At 39.6% G+C, this 24705-nt stretch overlaps 1 protein-coding gene across 3 annotated transcripts in view; it reads left to right on the forward strand.

Moving 5' to 3' along the window:
- Positions 1-23517, forward strand: part of Ednra (endothelin receptor type A) — a 56042-nt gene extending 32525 nt beyond the window's left edge. For all 3 annotated transcript variants that reach the window (XM_074041249.1, XM_020181370.2, XM_074041251.1), the window contains 6 exons: positions 1226-1353; positions 10634-10832; positions 13938-14090; positions 18618-18751; positions 19165-19273; positions 20956-23517. In XM_074041249.1, coding sequence (XP_073897350.1) covers positions 1226-1353; positions 10634-10832; positions 13938-14090; positions 18618-18751; positions 19165-19273; positions 20956-21096 — 864 coding nt within the window. In that variant the 3' untranslated portion in view covers positions 21097-23517. The remainder of the gene's footprint in view (positions 1-1225; positions 1354-10633; positions 10833-13937; positions 14091-18617; positions 18752-19164; positions 19274-20955) is intronic.
- The last annotated feature ends 1188 nt before the right edge of the window (positions 23518-24705 follow it).

Below are 24705 nucleotides of genomic sequence, written 5' to 3' on the forward strand. Positions count from 1 at the left end.
GTATAATATACCCAATTAGATAAATACCAGTGAGTCACAGGAACTACTCCCTACCTGTGCCTACCTTGCCTTGGAACCAAGATTTTAGATTGTCAGTATGGAAGGATAGATTTCCCTCTAAAGAGACCACAGTAACCACGGTTCTGGATGATAAGAAATTTGAAGATGAATAGAGAAAAGTCACTTGTGATACATCTCTGAATAGAGTCAGCCCTCAAGTGCAGAGGAAAGGTTACCTCAGGTGTTGACCAGCTGGTAAAAATCAGCATGCCCAATGTCACTCCATTCTTCCAGTGTTATAACCTCACGTTTATAGTTTTGTCTCTATATAATCTTCCAATGTCACTAGTTTGAAATGACTTGCTTTACTCATGGTTTAGAGAGATTTGATAGATTACACAGTCTGCTTCTCAGTTAGTAGTTACCCCAAACTTGAGCCATCCTTTGAAAAGCAGGCAGCAGGATGACTTCATATGACAGCAAAAGTTTGTCTCTTCTGTGATTATTTTATATTACATATACTACATAAGATATACAATATGTGATATACAATATATATGTAGCATAACTTATAATGTAATATCATGTATATTCTGAATGAAATATATTCTATGTTATAATACAGAACATTTTTTCCAATAATATGCAGTTGGCATCCTTAATAACATGAAGAATTATAAATGTAACATTATACTTTCTGTATTTTTCCAGACTGAAAATTGCTTTAAAAATAAAGACAAGGCAGGCACAATGGCTCAAACCTGTAATCCTACCTACTCAGGAGGCAAAGATCAGGAGGATCACAGTTTGAGGCCAGCTCAGACAAAAAGTTCTTGAGACCCCATCTCAGCCAACACTGGGCATGGTGGTACACACCTGTCATCCAGCTATGGTGGGAAGCATAAAATAGGAGGATCATGGTCCAGGCTGGCCTGGGCAAAAAACAAGACTGTATCTCAAAAATCACCAACACAAAAAAGGGCTGGGTAAGTGATTCAAGTGGTAGAGCGCCTGCCTAGCAAGTGTGAAGCCCCGAGTTCAAACCCAGCACCACTGAAAGAGAAAGAAACAGAAAAATAAGGCCCATAAAACTCTACTACCACCATGCTAGTTGGAAGCACAAAAGAGTAACATGTAGAAGTTGGGCGTGTCACTAGAAGTACAAGTGACCGACCATGTGTTCCCCACCAGCCTTGCCATTTCTCATCACCTTGTCTCTTTCCAGCTGCTGGCCGGACGCTGGCCTTTTGACCACAGTGACTTTGGAGTATTCCTCTGCAAGCTCTTCCCCTTTTTGCAGAAGTCCTCAGTGGGGATCACCGTCCTCAACCTCTGTGCCCTTAGCGTTGACAGGTAATATTTTTTTTTCCTTTCGTTGAATTTAGAAAAGCATTTTTCTCAAAAAGAAAAGCCAACAGTTGGTGCCAGAATGGTTGTTAAGTAACTCCACATGAATGAAAGACAGCAAGCTTGCCTCTTCTGCTTAGATTTGCTTCACACGGTTTCTGGTTACTGTCCTGTCCCTCTAGGGTTCAGGAAATGCTCACCAAGAGTATCTGGCCAATTATGTGCAATTGGCATCCTTAAAAATATTAACATGAAATATTAGATGGCATAAACTTTGTGAAAAGGAGATCCTGGACCAAGCATTTTAAACTGGTAATTTCATTATTAGGAAAATGGAAACACTATTCAGTTAGATTAGTAATGCTGGAGCTAAGCAATAAATAGTATTGTTACATTCTTCTGCATGCCTTTTTTGGAGGACTGGGGTTTGAACTCAGAGCTTTGCCCTTGCAAAGCAAGGTTCTCTACCACTTGAACCAATACTACCAGTCCATTTTGCTCTGGTTATTTTAAAGATAGGGTCTCATAAACTATCTGACCTGGTTGATCTCGAACTAAGATCCTCCCTAGCTCAGCCTCCCAAGTAGCTAGGATGTCAGGCATGAGCCTCCAGTGCCCAGTTGTCCATGCTTTTTCGAATACCTAAAACATTTCATAATTTATAAGAGGGCGATAAGAGAAGTAACCCTTTTATCCAATTCTGAAAAGTTCATTGAGTACCTCTGAGTCTTTCCAGAATCCTCACAAACGGCTGTCAGTTCTACAAAAGGCTTTTCTGAGTGCTGTGAAATTCTAATTGTATTTCCTTCATTTTCTAATTTTCACAGTGGTAATTATTATAAAGAATGAAGTAGCGACTTTATAACACATTCTTTGTGCTCTTTTATATTTTATGTAATGTTACGCAATTGGCCTGCAGTATCGTATTTAATTGGCTTACATACAGTTCAGAAAGGCTTTCAATTGTTCTACTTCATCATTCCCTGATGATCACTGTCTCAAAAAACCTGTGTCTTGTCACTTCAGAAATCAAAAGCCACCCTCTCTTAAAGAACATCTAGGGGGGAGGGCCATGTTAAATAAAGTCTTATCTGGTATTCTATATTAATAATATTTATAATTATCATTTATTGAATATTAGTGAGTAGCAGGCATGTTCTAAATATTTTACAGAAATTATATTATTTAACTGTGATGTGTGCTATAATTACCCCACTTTACACATAGGGAAGCTGAGTGTGGAAAAGGTTAACCAAGCCACATAACCACTGAGCAATGGAGTCAGCACTCAAGTGTAGATGGTCTCCATACTGAGCCACTACGCTTAGGCATGTGAAAACTTAAGCCACAAAGCAATAGAAGAAAATAAACTAATTATCTTTTTGATCTCTGGAAAAGAAAGACTTTACTTAAAAGGAATGGTAGAAATTGTAAAGTTCAGGTCAAATATCCTTAAAATTACAAAGACAAATGGCTAGAGCAATAAGCTGGAGAAAGAAGTTGTCACTCCCAGCACAGGCCCAGGGCTAGCTTCTCCCACACTCTCCTAGGGCCCCTCTCTCTTCCCTGGGGACTCTCCAGGACCTTCTTGCTGAGCTCCAACCAGCCCCAGAGTATGGGGAGGGGCAGCTCAGGTCAACTCTCCCTTTCCTCCTCCTTTCACCTTCTCATTCATGAAAAAAAAATAATAAACTACATACTCCGTCACTTCCAGCGGTTATGTACCAAATGAAATGTGAGTCATTTTTGTTCAGAAAAAGAAAAAAATAATGTCAAAAATTATTTCATTAGGATTTAGTCTGACTTTTAGACCAAGGAGATGAACCATTTTAAAATTCCATTCCTACAAAAACAACCTTAATCCAGGAGATTTTTCCTTAGTAATAAGAATGGGTCCATTCTTCACTTCTTGTTACATCTCTTTTGGTATTGAGTCTAAGCTTCAGGACTGTATGTAGGGAATCCATTTGGTGTTCTATTTAAAAAACTCTCACACTAGAAGATGAATCTTTCACACTTAAGTACTGCAGATAAGAGTTTTGCGTATCTTTGAGTTATCATACATCTGCTTTGAGTTATCATACGTCTAAGTTCTGTTGAATTGCTTTATTACTTCATTACTCACCCAGTAATTACAGAATACTGTAAGATCAAAGAAAAGGCCCAGCTTTTTCTCCATCAGCCTTTAATTGAGAGAGATAAACAATACAAGGAGAGAGAGCACATGATTTGCACCAGAATGAATGAGCTTTCATTGTTCAAATATGGATTGTCTCAATTTAATCTTTTTTACTAATTCCTCCTCAAACTTTTGTTTATTTATCTTTAGTTTTACATCCTGACTCTCTTATGAAAAAGATAAAGCAGGAATTTCAGAAAAAGGGTGACAAAATTTAGGAACAAATTTTGAACTCCATCTAGCTTTATCAGTAAGATAAATTTTGAATGCTAAGGCAGTCTAGTTTTAAAATGAACTCTTCCCAATAAAATATGAATAATCAGCTATTACCAACAATTAAAATAGGTTTTCCTGCATGCCATAAAAGGCCAATTTAAATGTTACTTTGAGTTTGTTTGGAGGAGAGGAGGAACAGAAGAAAGGGGATTCAATGCTGTTCTTTGTGAAGTTAACAGTCCTGTTTAAAGTAGGAAATGATGATGGGTCAGGCCATAAACAAGCCTGGGTACAGATCCAACTTGTAGTTAAAAGATGTCTGGGGAAAGAAGCTATAAAAAGATAAAACTCTTTTAACAACTCTTCCAGATGATGTATAATTAGATACCTGAAAGTTGCAAGGACCCATTAACAAGGCAGCTTTGTTTCATAAGCATCAAACTCAGCTGCACTCAGTGCTTCAACCCCTCATTTCAAATGATTGCTCAGTGGTCTCTGTGCTCTTCTCAAAGGATTGTCCTAATTCAGGAAGCACGGGGGTGATTTTCTGAAAACCTTCCCTTTTATTTAAACTTGGACTTGGTTTCTCCTTATTCTCCTGCTGTTGTGATTTTCTGTTGCTGTATAACAAGCATGAAGAGATATAGAGCCAGACAAAAGGAGATGGCAAGGGCAGATCAGGGTCTCACTGTGCATGTGTTCCCTGGTGCACAGACATGCTCATATCTTATTCTACTGTCAACATCAGGCACTTGGTTAGTTTTACTACCTCACTCCTTTCTGATAACAAACTACCCCAAACTTAGCAGTTTAAAACAACCATTTTATCATATCTCCCCATGTCAGGAATTTGGGCAATTCTTCTGTTTTTGTCACTTGGATTAGGGTCACTGGTGGATTTCAGCTGGCACTGAGCATGTCTTTTGGGCCCACAAGTCACATGTTGGCACCTTGTCAGGGGACAGCTAGAAGTCTGAGCTTGGTATGTTCATCTCCCTCTGCATATTGTCACAGGGCCTCTCAACATTCTGCCCCAGCAGGCTCAGGGCTGCAGTGTGGAATCCGCCACTTCTGTCGTAGGCCAGCCCTGTGACTTAAGCAGACACGGCCAGTCCAATTTAAGAGCTCAGTGGAAGCTGGGCACTAGTGGCTCTTGCCTGTAATCCTATCTACTTGGGAGGCACAGATCAGGAGGATCACAATTTGAGGCCAACCCAGGCAAATAGTTCACAAGAACCTCTCTCAAAAATTCCCAACACCAAAAAAGGGACTGACACAGTGGCTCAAGTGGTAAGAGCACCTGCCTAGCAAGTGAGAGGCTCTGAGTTCAAACCCCAGGACTGCAAAGAGCTCAGCAAGAAGCGTTAAAACATTTGCAGCTGTCTTTTAACTCAGTTCACCTGATTTCTCCAGATTCTTTTTGCTGGTATTTTGCCTCCAAGCCTCTGTATGGTGATTGGTATGTCTATTGCATAAGCAATATAAATCATAAACAACCATCACAAATGCTCACTTGCTATTAATTAAAGATGGGCAGAAGTACCACTTTATGGATGTAGCAAAATTGAAGAAAATCTAATAAATTCCAATGCAGGCAGGCACTTATCAACAGCCACTCATTAGAAACTTCTTAAGATATCCGAGCCAGGCATGGTGATGCATGCTTATAATCCCAGCACTTGGGGGACTGATGCAGGAAGATTTCAAGTTTGAGATCAGCTTGGGAAACAGTGAGACCTTGTCTTAAAAAAAAAAAAAAAGAAGGTACTTGAGCTACTTTCTCATTCCCTTGATCCAGCAATCCCACTCAAGATAATTCATCTGGGAAAATCATTCAGAAAAAGAAAATAATCTATATGTACAGCATTGAGTTATTCACAACACGAAATATGAGAAGTGGCACAAAGTCAAGAGAAAGATAGGCAAATGGTATCACTGTCTTGTTTTCTTGTGTAGTCATTAAATTGATAAGTGCCTATGTAGCAACATGGGAGAGGTTTTCTCACATAAACAGCAAAAAATAAAATTGTAACTATATGATTGGAATGTATATTTAAACTGCCTATGAGAATAGCAATGGGCAAAGAATAAGAAAAAATAAAGATTTGGAATTGATAGCATTTGAATTCAGTTTTATTTTATAATGTTTTTAAATTTGTTCAATCTTTTTGTGTGTGTGTGTGGTACTGGGGTTTGAACTCAGAACCTACACCTTGAGCCACTCCACCAGCCCTATACTTTTTTCAAGATAGGGTTTGCAATCTGTTTCCCTGGGCTGGCTTCAAACTGCAATCCTCCTGATCTCTACCTCCTGAGCAGCTGAGTAGCTAGGATTACAGGTATGAGCCACTTTTTTTTTTTTCAGTATTGGAGTTTGAACCCAGGGCCTTCGTACTTGCTAGGCAGGTGCTCTACCACTTGAGCCATTCTCCTACCCAAGTTTGTACAGTCATAAACGATATTAAATGCTATGACTATCCCAGTCTCTACCTTCAAGATTGGATAAACATGCATGAACTGCCTGTGAAAATCTACTTGTAGACACACATAGTGACAAACATCTTTATATAAATAAAATGTAATTTATCCTTTTATTCTGTCACGTCACATGACAGGGTACAACATGATATAATGCCAAAAGACTCCCCAGGGAATCAGCAGACCAGAGCCCTGGCCAGATTCCCTGTGCTCACTAAGCAGACACTAAGCAGAGGGTGTGGCAACAGCCCAGCCCTCATGTTCCTGGTTCTCAGGTTCCCACCAGGGCAAGGAAGATTAGCCAGAAGGTCCCTCCTTGTTTTTAAATGAATTGATTCTGGGTAAAAAGTATTCACTTTTTATCTGTTACCTAATTCAGGCCTAGCTTTGAAAATAGGCAGACGTTCGGAGTGCAAAATGCTACTGGCTGTGGCCAATACAGACAAAAGCATGGTAAGGAAACAGCTATAACCATGACAAAAAAAACACTTCATTCAGCAGATAGTCACTGCCTTATGGAGCTTATCCTCTAAAAGGAGGAGTGGGCATCTATTAATAAACAATAAGAAAGAAAACATTTGGGCCAAGCACAGTGGTCCATGCCTACTAATTCTAGCCATTCAGAAGGCAGAGATTTGGAGGATCACAGTTCGAGACCAATTCAGGTAAAAAAGATCACAACACCCCATCTCAATCAATAAGCCAGGCATGGTGGTGTGTGCTTGTCATCCTAGCTACAGGGGAGTTTGTAAGTAATATGATCAGAGTCATGCTGGCTGGGACATAAACATGAGAACCTATTTGAAAATAACAAAAGCAAAAAGGGCTAGGGTTGTGGCTCAAGTGGTAGAGCACTTGTCTAGCAAGTGCAAGGCCCTGAGTTCAAACCCTAGTTATCACCAAAAACACACACACACACACAGGAAAGAAAGAAGGAAGGGAAGGAAGAAGAAAACATTTGGTCAGTCACATGGTAGTCAGTGCTATGGAGAAAAAATAAATCAGGGAGAACAGGACAGGGTAATTCTTGAAGAGGGGGTTGGAAATTTCAAGTAGGGTGCCCAAAAAAGAATTCATAAAAAAAGATACAATTGAGTGAACTGAAGGAAGAGAGGAAGTAATTCTGAGAATACCTTGTGGTTATTCTCACAGGGGTGGGAAATCATTGCGGTAGAAGGGAGGTTGAGCACAGGGTGCCCTAATTTGACTTAACAGGCTCACTCCTACTGCTGTGTTTTAGATAGGCTATGATGAGGCAAGGTGGGTACATGGAGACCAGTGAGGAAGCAGTTGCAATAATCCAGGCAGGATGAGAGCAGGTGAGGTTGTGAGATGCTGCAAGATTTGCAGAAGGATTGGATGTGTGGGGGAAGAGAGGTGAAGGCTAACACCAACGTTTGAGGTCTTCTGTGGTGAAGACAGAGAATGGACAAGTTGGGGTCAAGGTCTGGTTCAGGTATATGGAATACCCAAAAGATGTCCCAGTGGAGCTCCCAAGTTGGCAATGGGATATAAAAGTCTAGACTTAGAAGCAAAGTTCCAGGCTGGAGTTATAAACTTGGGAATTATCAGCATTTAGATAGTTTAAATCACACGAAACCCTTCAGACTGTATAGGACCAAGAGAGGGTAGATAGAAAGGAGAGGACAGGCGATCCATTGCTGAGAACTGGAAATAGGGCAGGGCCCAGCAGGGAAATGAGAAAGAGCAATGGGGTCTAAGGGAGGATGAAACCAGGAGAATGTGGTAGAAGCAAATGAATAAACCATTTCATACTAGAAGGATTGCTTCTGGAATACAGTTGACAGTGATAGGCTCCACACTTGCAGATTTTCTATGACAAATAAAGATGCCAGACATATTCTGCCCCAAATTAAGGGCTATTTACAATCATACCTAGTAAGAAGAGCGTGTGTGTGTGTGTGTGTGTGTGTGTGTGTGTATAACACACGTCCAAATAAAAGTCAGTTTGAGGACCTCTAGGATTCATCTTTTCCACACTTTGTCCATGTCTATCTCTCATATTTCTAATTGTTCTTCTTATCTCATAAAAGTGTTATCAACATGAGTATAATCACAGATAGAAAGTATTGTAACTCCATATGAGTTAATAAAGGGTCATAGTGATTATGAGTCATTTAGTAGACACTAAAATTACTTTTACACAAATAAAAATCATGAATTCTCATTAGATCATGGGTGCATTGTATGTTCTAATCACTGTGACAAAATACCTGAGATGATAATCTTATAAGGAGGAAAGGTTTATTATGATTCTCAGTTTTGGAGGTTTCTGTTCATGGTCATTTGGTCTTGGGGCCTGTGGTGAGGCAATGCATTTTGGTGGGAGTGTGTGATGCACAAAACCACTCACCTCATGGCAGTGGGGAATTAAAGAGAGAGAGAGAGAGAGGTGACCAGCATCCCACAATTCTCTTCCAAGGCATATCTCTAATGACCTAACTTCCTCCCACTAGACCCCACCTCTTGAAGGTTCCACCACCTCCTAATAGGGCACTGGCTTATGACTAATTCTTTGGGAGATACTTATCCAAACCATAGCAGTGTGTAATACTCTGGGAATTCATAGCACATTATAAAATGAAGTTGATTTGTGAATATATTCATCATAGAACACATTTGCTACATTTTCTTACTTAAACCACCTTCCACTCCAAATCCCAGCTAAGAAACCTGGCTTTCTTGCTTTCTGATGAGGTATGGTGCTTTATTTAAATCACCAAATTGAGCTTAAGGAAGGGAGAAAGTAAGTACCAGAAAGTAACAGATGTAACTCAACTGACAGTCTTGGGATATAGACATCCCGTCTCCATTCCTTTTAGCTTTTCCTGGACATCAGGCTGCCAGTTCAATAAGGCAACAAAGAAAAGTCAACAGAAATGGAAATCAAAATCAACAGCACTCTTTATCTCACCGGAAATAACCATAAATTTTTAATGTAATCTAGACTTACATCATAAAAGGATTTTCTTGGTCTGTTTATATAGTTGTATTTTATTCCATTCTGTGCCAATCTGGTCTTTTTGTAGAGTTTTTTGTTGTACACAATCTTATTTATCTGAAAAATGTCTTGCAAAACTTTTCTCCAGTAAATCAAGTTGTATATATGGCATGTGGCATCATTATAAAATATCTAAATCTATAGGTTCTAATCTGAAGCAATTCTGATGAGGAATTAAGCATCATAATTCCGAGGTGTGTCTTCACAGATATACTGTATAGACATACTGAGACAGCACACTAAACATAAATGATAGGCGCTCATCTTGGTGCTATGGGTAGCTTATATGTTGCCCTGGTTTTATTGATTAATCTTCTACAGTAAGTTGCATGTTCTGCAAACCCAAGTGTACCTGTCTCTAATGCTTTGGTCTGTTTTACAGCCTTCTTCTGGCAATATCTAATGAAAGCTATAAAAAGAAAATGTTTCCTTTCCATTACAACAGCAACAAAAATTTCAAGAATGAAGCCACAAAAATACCATGCCATGTCCAGGTCTTTTCTTAATAGTAAGTCTGAAAGCCATTAGCATCAGACCATCACGTCAGGTCAAAGAGCAGAGTTTCTAAACCAGATTTCCTTTAGATTTATCATTTAAACGTGATTGTCATAAAAAGATTGAATTAGAAAATAAAGCAAGCATAATTTCTTCATGCCAGAGAATTTTTTGCTTAGCATAATTATTCAGTTACGTCTACATCCTATACTCCTCTATATGAATCTTTTTTTCTGTTAGATTATAAACCCTAATGATGAGGAATCAAGGTATTTTAAACTCAGTTTTATATATGTTAGCACAGGACTGTAATGAGAGATACATAATTTTCCTTTGACATCTATCAGAAATATTTATTTACTAAAACTTCCTCTTGATACAAGTGCACTGTGGCCATATTTTGTGGGTAGAAGAAAGGAAGAGAACAGTAGAATATCTGTGGTCACTGTTCACTCAGGGGTATATAGTACCACTTCATACATAGTTTCAGCTTTTCTTTTTAATATGTGAAGAGGAACAAGTATTAATACTTTATTACTATAAAAGGTACTAGTAGTTTCAATATTCTACCCATTATCCAAATTTCCCCAACTTAAAACACCCAGGCATGCCTATCTGTTGTCACAATCTAGAGACTGCACTAGACTTCAAGTACAGATGCCAGACACAGGCCTGCCAGGCCATCGCTTTCCAAATGAGTGGAACTCTTAAATGGCACCATGGAATTTTCACACCAAGACCCACTGAAAATTCCTAAAATGCTAAAAATTGGTCATTGACCAAGACGAGGAGCTTTCCAGAATTTATAATTTGTGTTTAGTCAAAATAAATGTAAACTATCCTAACAACTTGATTGGTCAACCCACATTTTCTTTCTTCCTTGTCTTTTTCTCCAGGTACAGAGCAGTTGCCTCCTGGAGTCGTGTTCAAGGAATTGGGATTCCCTTGATCACTGCCATTGAAATTGTCTCCATCTGGATCCTTTCCTTCATCCTGGCCATCCCTGAAGCAATTGGCTTCGTCATGGTGCCCTTTGAATACAGGGGTGAACAGCACAAAACCTGTATGCTCAATGCCACCTCAAAGTTCATGGAGGTACCGAGGATTTTTACAATTCACCCAATTTACTAAACTTAAAACTTTTTTTAAAATGTAAAACTTTATCAAAGCTTAAAAGGAATTAACTGGGGAGAAGAGGAGGTCCTTCCTCCTCCACCATCTTAAAACTCACTGACGTTTCCACAATGTAGGGTGTGCTGTACTCTCAGTTCAATCGGACATTCTTCAGTTGCATGAATAGGAGATGGTAAGGCAGTGGTTAGCATCTTTAATAGAACAACCGTTGTGCTTCCCTTTCTCATATTTCTCAACAACTGTTGTCCTGCACCAAACAACCAAGATTTGTAAAGCTAATGTACTAAGAAAGAGACACTAAGTATCTATATACATAATGCTGTGTCTTTTTATAACAAGATGCAGCTGACAGATGACTTGGGGAAAGGCACCTTGCTTTCTGGCATTTCTTAAAGATAGGTTTACTAATTCAAAGTGCAGATAGTCCTTACTTGTACTTATATTTACATGGAGTCTAGGTCTGATATGCAAATAATATAAAATTACAAAACTTCTTCAAAGAGTATTTTGGTTTAAAAAATTAAATTACTCCTCAGTGCACCTGACCACATCTGTGTTTCTCTTGAAAGCTTAAGCACATGCCTGAGTGTCTTGGGAAACATGTTTACAATGCGTATTTCCTTTGCAAAACTAGTTACATATGGACAGAGGAGGAGAAACAAAAGGATAGTGAAGGCTCTTAAATCAGCCTGATTTAGTGCTTTGATGTAAGCATCTTGCAGCTCAGATTCCACATTTAATCATTTACAGACATCTCAAGGTATGCATTCCTAAACTGGAAAATTCACCAAATTTGTGGTTTTGCAGTTCATCGGTTACCCAGCTTGGAAATTCTTCTTTTAAAATGAAAAGTGTTCGTGAAAATTGCCAAACTGGCAACCTTAAAATTGAAGTCTTGTATTTTATTTATCTGTTGACTTTCAAATTAGGTCAGTCTTCACAATGAAAAACAATCCAGTGAGAGGTTATCAGAATTTGGGCAGGGTGGCCAAGCAGTCTATTCCAGAAGCTCAAGACAAGAAAGTACCTGCTAATCACTGGTGCTGGACAAAATGAAATGGATTACTTCACCCATCCTAGGTCCCCTGTGCAAGTCTTCAGAGGGTGGTCCCCTGTGCAAGTAGGCTTGCGGTAAAGGGTGTGGGCCGAACTCATCCCATCCCAGAGTTCGTGCCACGTCTAAAACCGTCCTTTTTTCAAACTTTATTTTATTTCCCCTCTTTCTTTCATTCTTTCCTTCTCAACTTTGCTCTACCCTAGACAGAACTGAGGCCTTCTCCCATCCCTTGCTGATGACATCAGTTTAAAGGAAATGTATGACCCCCTTCCTCAATAGTCTCTGCCATGGAGGGGGCAGGGACTCCATCCATCTGTCTCAGGGGTCACCTTCAGACTCTTTGCAGCTGCCCCTGGGTCATTCACACCCAGCCAGCAATGCACAGGGAGGGAAAGGGGGTGTCAGCAATGCACAGGGAGGGAAAGGGGGTGCACAGCTCACAGGGGGTGTCTGTGCTGCACTTCAAAACAAAAAGACACAGTTCTGATTATTTTTTAAAGTTCAAGCCTGAAATCCTGCAGTGTGGTAAGGATAGGGAAATATCTATACAAGCAGATTTGAATAAAGTAACTCCTTTGAGAATTCGCACTTACCCCGAGAATGGAATTCAGGGATCTGACAGCTTGGATGGGAAAGAAATTCTGTTTGTTTGCACGAACCTCTAACTGAAGTTTATCGTGTCCTTTCAGTGTGAATGTAGGCAACAAACCACAATGGCATTTAAGAATACCATGAGTTTTTTCACTGATAGAAATACACTGTGTAATCTTGAAACATTCATGGTCATCACTAAGTCAACATTCTGGTAGTTATTGGAGCCACTGTTAGGTTTGTTGTTTAATTTGATAAATATACATCACTGTGACAGAATTTTAGTTTTGATATTTTGATAGCTATGTTTCAATGTGATTGGTTTCCATTGTAATTATATATATTTTATGCATATAAAAATATTCTTAGAAGGGATTATAGTGTTCACCAGACTTTCAAAGGGGTCTGTGACATAAAAACAGCTGAGAACCTCTGTTGAACGTTTTGTCATCAGGAGTCATTTTTGGCTTATTTTAATAGACATATTGTAAATGAACCCCACTGAGCTCCTCGCTATACTCAGAAACTGTCCTGTTTTTCACAGAGCAGCAAGATCAGTTTTTACTGTGGGAACTGAGATATTACAGGAGCCCACATTACCCTTCACAAATAAACAATCTGGAGAAATGTTACAAGGAAGGAAAAAGCATTTCTTCAAAAGTCAGTGATTAATTTAGTGGGAAGAAGCCTTAGGATATCGTTGTCCAACTTTCATTTTTATAGGGTATTAAGTTTTCTTCTTTAAAAAGAAATAAAACTGAATGATCTTGATATTTACACATCCTCGTCCACAGAGAGATAATGCTAAGTCAGCCTGCAGATAAGGAATGCAGCCTCAATAGTTTCCAGGTGGCAAGTATTAAAAGCGGGAGAGAGGAGAGTTATTGATGGCTCAATCTGGCTGGCTTTGGGGTCACATAGCAGGCATACCAGGCAACGGGTTAACTCCTGTTAACCACAGCTACACAGATAAGCCATTCAGACCCTCACTGTTCCCAAACAAGATACTCACCCTAACGCCAATAAGCAAAAGTCAACAGGGCTCTAACAAAATTTTGAGGCTCACCAATAAATAAAGATTAGCATGTCTCAAATCATGTTTTAGGGGCTTCAGAAAGGAATTCTTTTTATCGATTGGGGCTCTACTATTGTGTAACTGAAATCAACTTCACGCTTATAACTTGTCAGGATAAGTTTTGAATATGCAGTTTCTTCACGTGTTATTATAAAGCTAAGATAATTTCTGCAGTTTCAAAAACTTGAGTTTTGAGCAAACCCCAAGCCTTTTGCTATTAGCACAGAGCATGAATATGCAAATATATCTGTAAGTACAAAGATTCTGAAGCAGCCAGAGACACTGCACAGTTAATTTATATTACTGTGTCCCTTCTGTTCGCCCCCTTTTCTTCACTGGCCAGTTCTACCAAGATGTAAAGGACTGGTGGCTCTTTGGCTTCTATTTCTGCATGCCCTTGGTATGCACTGCGATCTTCTACACCCTGATGACATGTGAGATGCTGAACAGAAGGAACGGCAGCCTGAGAATTGCCCTCAGTGAACATCTCAAACAGGTAACCCTACTAAGATCACGGAAACTTGGCCACAACTGTCCTTCGATTCATCAGGCCTACATGTATAGTCACTCACTTCTTCAATTTCATTTCAGTCAATGTCAGACCACATATACGACAGTGGTTCCATCAAATTATCGTGGAACTGAACCTTCTTATCGCCTAGTATTTTTACTGTACCCTTTCTCTGATTAGATATGTTTAGATGTATAAACACCATTGTGTTACAATTGCCTGCAGTACTGGGGATGGAACATGCTATACAAAGTGTAGCCTAGGAGCAATAGATACACCATGCAGTGTATGTGTGTAGTAGGCAATACCACCCATTCTATGTAAGTACACTCCATCATTTTGGCACAGTGACAAAATTGCCTCACTACACATCTCTTACAATAGATCATGACCACACTGTATGTAGCAGATTTAGCCTGGTTTCCTAAAGATAAAAATACTGTCTTGTAACTGTTTTCTTTATAGTTGCAGTGTTGGGAATTTCTTTTGTGAAATGGGGTGCTTGCCTGTGAAACAGATGTCTCCAGAGGCTGGGCACAAAGAGAGAAGAACTATTCAGCTATTTTTGCCAAGAGTGTATTTAACATGTGTGTATTGGTGTCTCTACATTGAACTGGGCTTGGGACTATGCCAGGACAGAATGAAGCATATGAAGTTCTTTCTTTGCAGGCCTTACAGGCTACTTGTACAAATAAAATACAAGCACAACGCAAATAGAAAATAGAATGGATGTGCGGTCCCAGGAGCCTGAACAATATAGAAAGTCAGGGAGTATATGAGAAGGACTTTTAGAGAAACTGTTTGTGAATGAGGGGTATTAAATCAGGCCTTGTAGGATAAGTGATATGTGATGGTGAAGAAAAGGACAAAGGATATTTCAGTTGGAAGGACAAGATTCTTCCAAACAAAGAGACATGGAAGGGACAACATGTATTTGGCAAATGGAAAAAAGGAAAGATGAATTTCATTAAATCAACATCTAATAGGCAATGGAATTGGATAATCTGAAGAGGTAAAATTTTGGAGAGCCCAGAATTTTAGAAGGAATTTAAACATGTCGGTGGGTAGCTAAGGATGGATCTTCCTAGGCAGCAAATAGAATAGATAAGCTTTGAACTTTAAAAAACACAACTTGATTCTTATACTTCTTGTATGAGATGTGTGACTTTGAGCAAATATCTTACCCCTCAGAGTGTCTAGTGTCTCATGTGACATGTGTAAAAAAATATTATGGGGATTGCCTAAGGCATATAAGGTGCCTAGTAGTACCCAGCTTCTAGGAGGCACTCAGGAAATGTTAATGTAAATTAATTCAAAGAATAAGACTAGGTCTGCAGGTCAGTTTTCAGTCACAGTAGAGAACGACATAAGAACATTCAACCACACTAAAAGTTAACGTGAGTTGTTGTTGGAGTCTCTAAGTCTATGTAATTACCATAAATAAGCATCATTCCTCATCAGCAACTCTTTTCAACTACTCTAGTGATTTTCTGAGCTTCAACTCATCTGTAATTTGTGCAGAATAACAAATGAATCAAAGCTATTACGAGAATCAAAGGATTGGATGTGCACGCATGTCCTTTGTAAAATCTAATGTTGTCATCCAAATGCTAACTATTATCTTTTATTGACATTTAGCAGAACGATTACATTAAGAAACTTTAGCATGACTTTGTTCAGGCATGAACGTTTCAAATTCTTCATATGTGAAGATATAAAGCAATTATTAACTTCATTCCTGCAAAAAAATGAAATTAATTAGAATGGATTTGTGTTTTAAATGTTGATTTTGCATTAGTGCCATGATTAAGTCTGTTTAAACTCTGAGTCATACCTGCTCCAGAAATAATTAAGTAGGGATGAGGACCAACAGTAATATACTACTTCATATTTACAGACAGAGCATTTTAAGTTTTTAAAGAACATTTCCACATGTTTATTTTATGGGATTTTTATAAGCACAGGTTTGTAGGACAGCTGTTACCTTTCTTATACCACTGGTTATCAGATTTAGTAAACCAAATGGAGATTAGAACCCAATATTTGGTCCTGATGTAGTTACTGTTTGGTTCAGTCACCATAAAGGCTGTCACAGGTTCTAACTTTGCTAACAGAGCAAAGTTGGCTCCAATCCTTCAAATGGAACTGTGGAGAGCCAGCAGGGGGCAGAAAGCCTGGCCACTCTGACTAAAATTCTACTAGACTCTTCTTGCTTCTTGCTTAATTATCTTTAATTTCTCTTCAGTTTAATGACAGTTTTATCAGTTAGGTATTGTGTTTGGACACCGATAAGAGAAAACCTAAGGTAAGAGTGAGTTGACCAAGTAAAGGTTTATCTTTCTCCACTGTAAAAAGTTCAGGTGCCATAGTTGAGAGTCCTAGGAACTTGGTCCACTGTTTTGCTGCTCCTTCCTTCAGCCCTGGAAGACAGCAGTGGCAACTTTACCTTTATAGCTGACTTCTAGGCAGCAAGAAGGGGAAGGACAGAAGACACTCATGGTACACCAAAGGCACCCCACCACCACTACCATTTTCAAATAGTTGCCTAAGGAACCACACAGCTATTTCTACTTAAGCTGCTGGGTCAAGCTGTGTTAGGTGGCTATGAAGATAATTAAGCCAGTCTCCCCTGCTGCCATAGCAAAACCAGGGGTCTGAGTGACAGTAAGGGAGACAAGAGAGTGGGCGTTGGTTAAGTGACTATCAGACTGTCATAGCAATGTACATGCATTACCTTTGGACAGAGCTATTCTCTTTAAGGCTATGCACAGGGAAGATAGCCCTTCTCCCAATACCTTCCCTTTGCATTGTTCTGGGTACACTGTCTTTCTGTGTGCACAAAATGACCCTTTAAATGTCCCCCATTCCTTCAGATTGGAATGCTTTATCCTCATCACACTGATGCCATATCCCAGCTGGGTCAATAACTGTGGAAGATTAAAGAGCTCCCAGTTCTTTGAACTAGGGTAACAATTTGTGACAACTGCTGCAGAGTCTTGTTGAATGGCCTGGCTAACCACGTGGGTTTATTGTAGCTTCCAGGACTTAGTGCTGCAAGTGTCGGGTTGAATGCATCACCTTCCCAACCCTGCTCTCACTCAGTTTCATTTTGCCATTGACTTAGCCCACTTACAGACAAGCTGCCTTGTAGGTACCTAAGTAGGCTTCTAAGTGCATGCAGTATGAAACGCAGTCATAAAACACACAAATGGAGGTTTGCAGATAATTCCTCACCTGCGGTTTTGCTGCCCATGAGCAGACAGGAAAGCATGCAAAACTTCCGTGGAAGGCAGTCCACCGTCAGCATCCAGCTTTTATAATCATTGCTGCTCACAAGCCTCTGGTCTCATCCTGCTGTTTACAACCAATATTATCTTTGGAAACTACATGTCATTAGTAAAGGAATGTTTTTAATAGCTTTTTCATGACCTGTATTGTTTCTGTACCATTAAATAATTACCCGTAATTTTGTTTTCAAAAATTAAATAAAAATAAAAACAAAAAAATTCAAGCCAGGTATGGTAGTACATGCCTGTAATCCCAGAACTCAAAAGGCTGAGGCTGGAGACTAATTTGAGCCCAGGAGTTAGTGACCAGCCTGAGAAACAAAGCAAGACTTTGTCTTAAAATAAATAGGTAAAATAATCAATGAAAAGTGAAAGTTTTCAATGTTAGCTTTCTTCACAATCATGAAAAGGAGAGAACATGTTTCTGCTTTTTCTATTCTGTTTCCCTACTCTCATTTTGTTTTCCAAATGTCTTTGTGGATTTGTCCATTCCTTTTCATGCTGTGTTCAGTCACCTTGCCTCCCATACCACCATTATGCCATTTTAATAATGGTTACTGAACTTTTAACTAACCCTGCCTTCCCATGCTCCACCCTCACCCATCTACACAAACGCACACACACACTCAGTCTAGCCACAGTGCTGACTTGCCTCCAGTGCTCTCCACCCCTATCCTGCCATATAACCTCTGTCCCAGCCTTAATAACAGCCTGAAGGGGGCTACCCAAAAGAATCCTTAGCAACTCCTTGATGAGAAACATACACTCCAGATCTTTTTTCCCCTTTTTTTAAAATTTAATATTTTTATTAGCTTATATTAGCTGTACAGGAAATTTCTTTGTGACATACATATATGTCACAATGCATCTTGGGTAGGTTAGCCCCCACCATCTCTCTCCCTTGTCCCCTTTCCCGTCTACTTAAAACCATTTCATCAGGTTTCATTGTTCTGGTTTCATACAAGCGTATAAAATACAAGCCCCCTCCTTCACCCTCTCCATTCACCCTCCACATCACAGTAGACCCCTCCCCCAACAGGACCTGTTTCACCTTCCTGTCCTTCACTTGACCTAGAGGAGCAGAGGTCCTCTGAGGGGCCATTCTGTTCCAGCTCTTCTCTGAGTTAGCCCTTCCCTGATATCCCCTCCCTCCTTGGGTGGTTGTCTCAACTATTATAATAAGACACTACACTCACTGTACTGGTTTTTTCTTTCTTTCTTTTAGCGTCGAGAAGTGGCAAAAACCGTTTTCTGCTTGGTTGTCATTTTTGCTCTTTGCTGGTTCCCTCTTCATTTAAGCCGTATCTTGAAGAAAACTGTGTATGATGAGATGGACAAGAACCGTTGTGAATTACTTAGGTATGATTCCATGTACCCATTAGGAAATTGGAGTTTCTCTGCCTTTCCCATTTATAAACTTTTTACATCTATTTTACATTCTCATTAGCCCTGAAAATTAAAATTGCAACGTTGATCTTTTTTTAGCTGACACAGCCCATAACTCATGCCAAAATTTGTGCAAGCCATATGCCATATTGCTACTCTCCTCCTGAGGCTGTGCACAAGGTTTCTCTAACCAAGGGGTTAGTCTCTCTGTCTCCATACTGCAGACTGAGCCTGACACTTTGAACAAGCACTTTTTATAAAATTTCACACTGCAACCTATTAGATGTGACTTCTGGGCAAGAAAAATTCTTACCCTCAGGATAAACGCTATGGAGCAGATCTTAGACAATATGTTCTAATTATTCTACACTGTTTCCTTGTTCTAGTTTCTTGCTGCTCATGGATTACATCGGCATTAACTTGGCGACCATGAATTCATGTATAAACCCAATAGCTCTGTATTTTGTGAGCAAGAAATTCAAAAATTGTTTCCAGGTAAGACTGTTTTGCAAGCATTGGACAGCCAAATGAGTCTGTTAAGTAACCAAGGCACAGCCAATTCAAATTTTAATACTACTTTGATCAGCTATACTTCTTTTCATTAGCGAAGTGAAACTATATCCCATTACCTAGAGAAAAGGGTCAGACCGTCAGCCTCACAGAAGAGTAATATCAATTCAGACAACATATTCAGAGGTTAAAACTAAAAAGACTAACTTAATTACATCACAGTTTTACAGCTTCAGTGTGAGCTCCAGGCACACTGAACACATAAAACCAATTCACACCCTTACATTGCTTTAGACTTTAACCGCTGTATGAGCAAAACATAAACTGCTGTTAAGAAAGCTCTCACTAAATGCTTTTAAACAGTGCATTTAGCAATAGCCTCTTCAAGAAAAGTAACTGCTATTGCTCCAGGCATCTGTACTACCGTAATTACATTGGTAATCAGTTTTCTTCTGTTTTCAAACCTCCTTCCAGCTAAGACAGCTGTGCCCTGCAGGGGCTTCAAGCATGTCTTATTGCTGTGTCAGTTGCCCAACTTCTGCAGTGACTTTAGCATGGACCTAATGCAAGCTGGGTTTTGCTATCTTTGACTAGAATGTATGAGTTCCTGGTATCTAATGGGAAGACTAGCATGGAGGTCAAGGGTGTGAGCTCTGGAAGCAAACCACCTTGACTGACATCTTAGCGCTGCATGTGCTAATTGCCTAAACCGGGTCTAGTCGGTGACCACCCTGCTTCCTCAGTTTCCACAGTAGCTCTCTCAGAGTAGTTCAGTGGGCTACTAGATTTAACGCTCTGAAGACAGTAAGTGCTCAATGTGAGCTGATTATTGGTAGGGGTAGAACAGAGAAGGAAAATAGTAACTGCCCTCAGAGAACTTACAATCTAAAAGGAGACAGATGTATATTATTAATCAAAGAATCGTACAGATGGAGGAAACTTGGTATAGAAGTTTTCGCTGCCTTATTTTTGAGGTCTCCTTGAAAATGTTTATAAATCACAAGAGGTTGAGCCTAAAATGGATGGACTAACACACAGGTCATAGCTAAAACACTTTATATGCTGAAGTTGATATCTCTTGCTCATTAGAGAGGAATAGGAAATTGAGGTACAAAATCTTAGAGTTAAACACATTTTTTGATAGATTTCCCTAAAAAAGGTGGCAGATTTATCCAAGGGAAAGAGTCCTGTCTAGAGAGTCCTGGGTTCTAATTCAAGCTCTGCCTCTTATTACCCTTCCTACCCTCGCTATCCTCCTTCATAAAGGAGGGTAAATGGCACCTGCCACCCCAGGCTGTAGTGAGGAGCAGGCAAGGTACTTGATGCTGGAGAGCTTCACAGGGGGTGCACAAGGAAGAAAAGGCAAGGCCCTCCAGGTCCTTTCCCGCCCACACCTGCCCCATGCTGAGGGGAGCCCTCCCTCTGGCCACCACTGCCTTCTCTTCCTTCTGCACTTGGTGACTAGAAGCAGGAGCTCCCTTTTTGCCTTCCCCTGGAGGGACAGTCTGCCTTCTGCACAGGGATGACAGACTCCTACTCTACATTACTATTCAGGCCCACTGTTCTCCAACAGGCACAGACATTGGCCCCTTGTTGGTGGATCCCAAAGTCTCTATGCTCTGCTGGTAGGCTGGCTCAGGCTATTTATAATCTGTTCTTTCTCCCAGTCATGCCTCTGTTGCTGCTGTCACCAGACCAGAAGCCTGATGACCTCGGTCCCCATGAACGGAACAAGCATCCAGTGGAAGAACCACGACCAAAACAACCACAACACAGAGAGGAGCAGCCACAAGGACAGCATTCACTAGCAATCTGTGCAAACAGGATCTGTATTCCTTCAAATCCTATGGGAGAAATTTCTCTGGTCCTTCCTCCTTAACTCAGTCTCACCCCAAGGAAAAAGCTCTCCAGATGCTTCCCAAGCAGCGCAGAGTGGACTGCTTTATATCCACAAAGGCAGGAATCTTACTTCTGTAATGGATCTAATTTACATATCCTGCAAGACCTGTGCAGAACTCAAAAAACGGTGGGAGCTGAGGGAGAATGGAGACTGCTAAGTGAAACCAAAGGGTGTTTGCTATGTTTGCATGAAAATCGTTTTCAACTGGCAGTTCTGTGAATGTCCTCTTGTGGTCATCACAAGAGTTTAGAGATTATGGCAAAATTCCCTGATTTTTTTGTTTTTTGGGGTTTTTTTCTCTTTCTTTAGCCAAACACAGCATCAGTTTAAGATACCATTCTTTGAAAACTCATTCAGTGCCCGTGTTTTTTAACTGCATAATAGCTAGAAATGTTTATTCGAGCTTACTTACACATATTTTGTAAAACAAGAAAAAAGAAAGAAGGAAGGAAGGAAGAAAGAAAGAAAAAGAATATTCAGGTGAGAAATGAGATTAATGTTTCTTCTGTCACTACTTTTTTTATTTTTAAAACATGAATTCTAAAGCTGCAACAAATACAGGCACTTAAAGCACAGACTGATCACCACAGATAAAAATTTAATAGCTATCTAGCAAAGCTATTCGAACAATTGTTAAGAACCTGTATTTTCTTTTTAATGGTGTTTTGTTACAGGAGATCTTCAAGATATTTTTGTGTTAAATTCAAAATTACTTGGGAGCCAGGTCAGTGGCGCATGCCTGTAACCCCAGCATTTGAGAGGTGGAGGCAGGAGGATCGCAAGTTTAAGGCCAGCCTGGGGTACACAGCAATACCTATCTCAAGAAAATAATAATGATAACAATAATAATAATTGGATCAAATCATTCTATTTTTCACAAGCCCAATCTTTTCTTAATATGTTTTTAATTTAAAAACCACTTTCCAAAATTTAAATGCATGTATCATTTAACTTTGCTTATCCAGGAAAGAACAAATATTTTCAGAGGATTTGGGAAATTTCATTGAGTTTTGTAATAGTAACATATGTATGTTAAATACATGTAACATATCCCCTTTTGTCCTCAATTTCTCCTAAAATGTTACCTACATATAAAGCTTTTTTGGTCCTTTTTCCAAATAGGAAATATAGTTTCAAAGTGGCCAAGTAAGTTGATGTGTCATTGAAATATAGTTACTCCTACCATGAACCTTTGGTTCTCCACTCTGCTGGAACTCCAGTATGTACCTAAATCCCCACCTCACCCCACTTCCCAAAGGTCATCATTTCAAAGGGCCCACAGTGATTTTGCTGGGCATTTTCCCAGATGTTTACAGACTGTGAGCACAGCAAAAAATCTTTTATTTCGTGTGTGTGTGTGTGTGTGTATATATACATATATATAAACAATTGTAAATTTCTTTTAGCTGATTTTTCTGTGATTTTCACTATGGAATATATTTGTGTGTGTGATATATGCATGTGTGTGAAGATCCTTATGGATTTAATCTGATCTAGTCATAGCGCCCTGTGGTTGTGCCAAAGCACATAATCTGAGTGGATTCTAAGTGATTGTTCATCATAACAACCCACCTTGGTCAGTTTTCACACGTAAGAATCTCCTGCGTTCATAAATCTTGTGACCATGTTACTATTACAAAAGGAATATGGCAGGCACTGTGAAAAGACAAGAGCCATGGATCAACAATACAGAACTTTGTTCCGTTGGTTGATTTGACAAAACAGTATTTGGGGTCATAGTATTTCCAGTGCTGGAGCAAAAGTCATTACATTTTGAAGTACTGTATTGCTCTAACCTGATGACATTGACAAGTTGCCTGATGTTTCTTATCAAGCTTCCCCAGATAGTTTCCTGGTGATAAATTAGCTAAGCTAATTTTTTGGGTCATATTTTAGCACAGTCACACATAAAATATATCAGGTTCCAGTCACTTGAATTGCAAGGTTAAGAAATACTGCCCCTTTGTGTGTTAGTAGTCAAATCCCATCATGCCCCTGGGCCTTATGTGCTATGAGATAGCCTAGAACATAAGCCATAGAGCCACACCACTGACTTTAAATAATTGTCCTTTTTTACAATGCTTTGTTTCTTACATATAAAATGCATTTTACAAACTCAGAAAGTCATAGATTTCTGAATAACTACACAGGCTTCAGTGTGCATTTTGTTTATGGACTGATAAAGAGCTGTGGTTTACTAGTGGGAATATTTCCAATTTCTACCTTTACCACACCTTTCCAATAAGAAACTTTGTAGAAATGAGCCAGGAGCTAAGGCCCTGAGTTGGCAATGGCCCAAAAATATAAAATAAATGTTTACGGAAGATTTGCAAGTGTCTCTTCTTTTTATATAGTTAAAATGTTCACTACATGACGCCTAACAACCAGGCAAGCAATTTCACTTTCACGTTCTTTCTAACTGCACTCTACCCTTCATTAATCTATTTTGTTGCACTGAACAATTAACTCTCCTTTATCTACATTTGCAGTAATTTATTGAGCATCTCTATTCACTGGGCATTCTTCTGGCTATTAAGGAGAGAGCAGTGAACAAACAGGGAAAGTCCCAGACTTGTGAGCTTGCAAACCAGAGCAAGAAGCTGGTAATAAACAATTACAGTCAATAAGCAATGTGCTAGGTGGATACCTGGAGGAAGACACTCATATATAACCAATTGCAATTTGACGTCTCCAGCTAGGTGGCCAAAAGACCACATGTCCAAACTTAGCTCCTGCTATCTTTCAGACCATGCCACCATAATGTTCCTCTGTCCAGCTAAATGCAGTCCCATCTTTCATTATTCAAGACAAAATCTTTCAATCTGTCTCCCACTCCTTTCTCTACAAGCAACACCTTAATGAATCCTGAGAGCACTGTCTTCAGAATATTCCCAAGACTGTCCCACTTCTCTGTCTCTATCTCTACCCGCCTGGTATGTGCACTCTTATCTCAAACAGGCTCCTAGCCAGCCTTCTTGTTTCCAGCCTTGTGCTCGGCCACACTCATTGGAGCATGTAGTCTCCCATAGTAGTAGGTTAAGCAAGGCTAACCCACATCCTCTGGGGATTTTCCTAATAAAGTACCAGGTGAGAAAGAGCCCTTTCCCCACTGTGGCAGTGCTGGAAGGTTGTCTGGGAGCTGCTGGCCACCATGGCTTAGGAATTATAAAGAAGACAATCTTTGTGTCATAAAAATGAGAAAGTTTAGGTCTCCAGTTCCACTTTTCCTTGATGGTCTCCCATGGCTTCTGTAACACAAGCCTTTCTAGGTAGAATTTACCTTTCTATCTATGCTAGTTAAATTCAATTTTCCATCTCTTACAAGGAACACATTCTAAGATGATCTCACCTGAGTTATCTTGGTTCATATTTTATTGCTGTGGTAGTTTTTAGAATAGTTTTAAATTTACAGAAAGATTGATCCAAAATGCAGAGCATTTCCATGTGTCTTCTTCCCTCCCCTCTCTACACACTTTCCCTTGTTATTTACATCTGGTATTAGTGTTATACATTTGTT

This window comes from Castor canadensis, chromosome 9 (genome assembly GCF_047511655.1).
Source record: "Castor canadensis chromosome 9, mCasCan1.hap1v2, whole genome shotgun sequence".
In the NCBI taxonomy this organism is placed as follows: domain Eukaryota; kingdom Metazoa; phylum Chordata; class Mammalia; order Rodentia; family Castoridae; genus Castor; species Castor canadensis.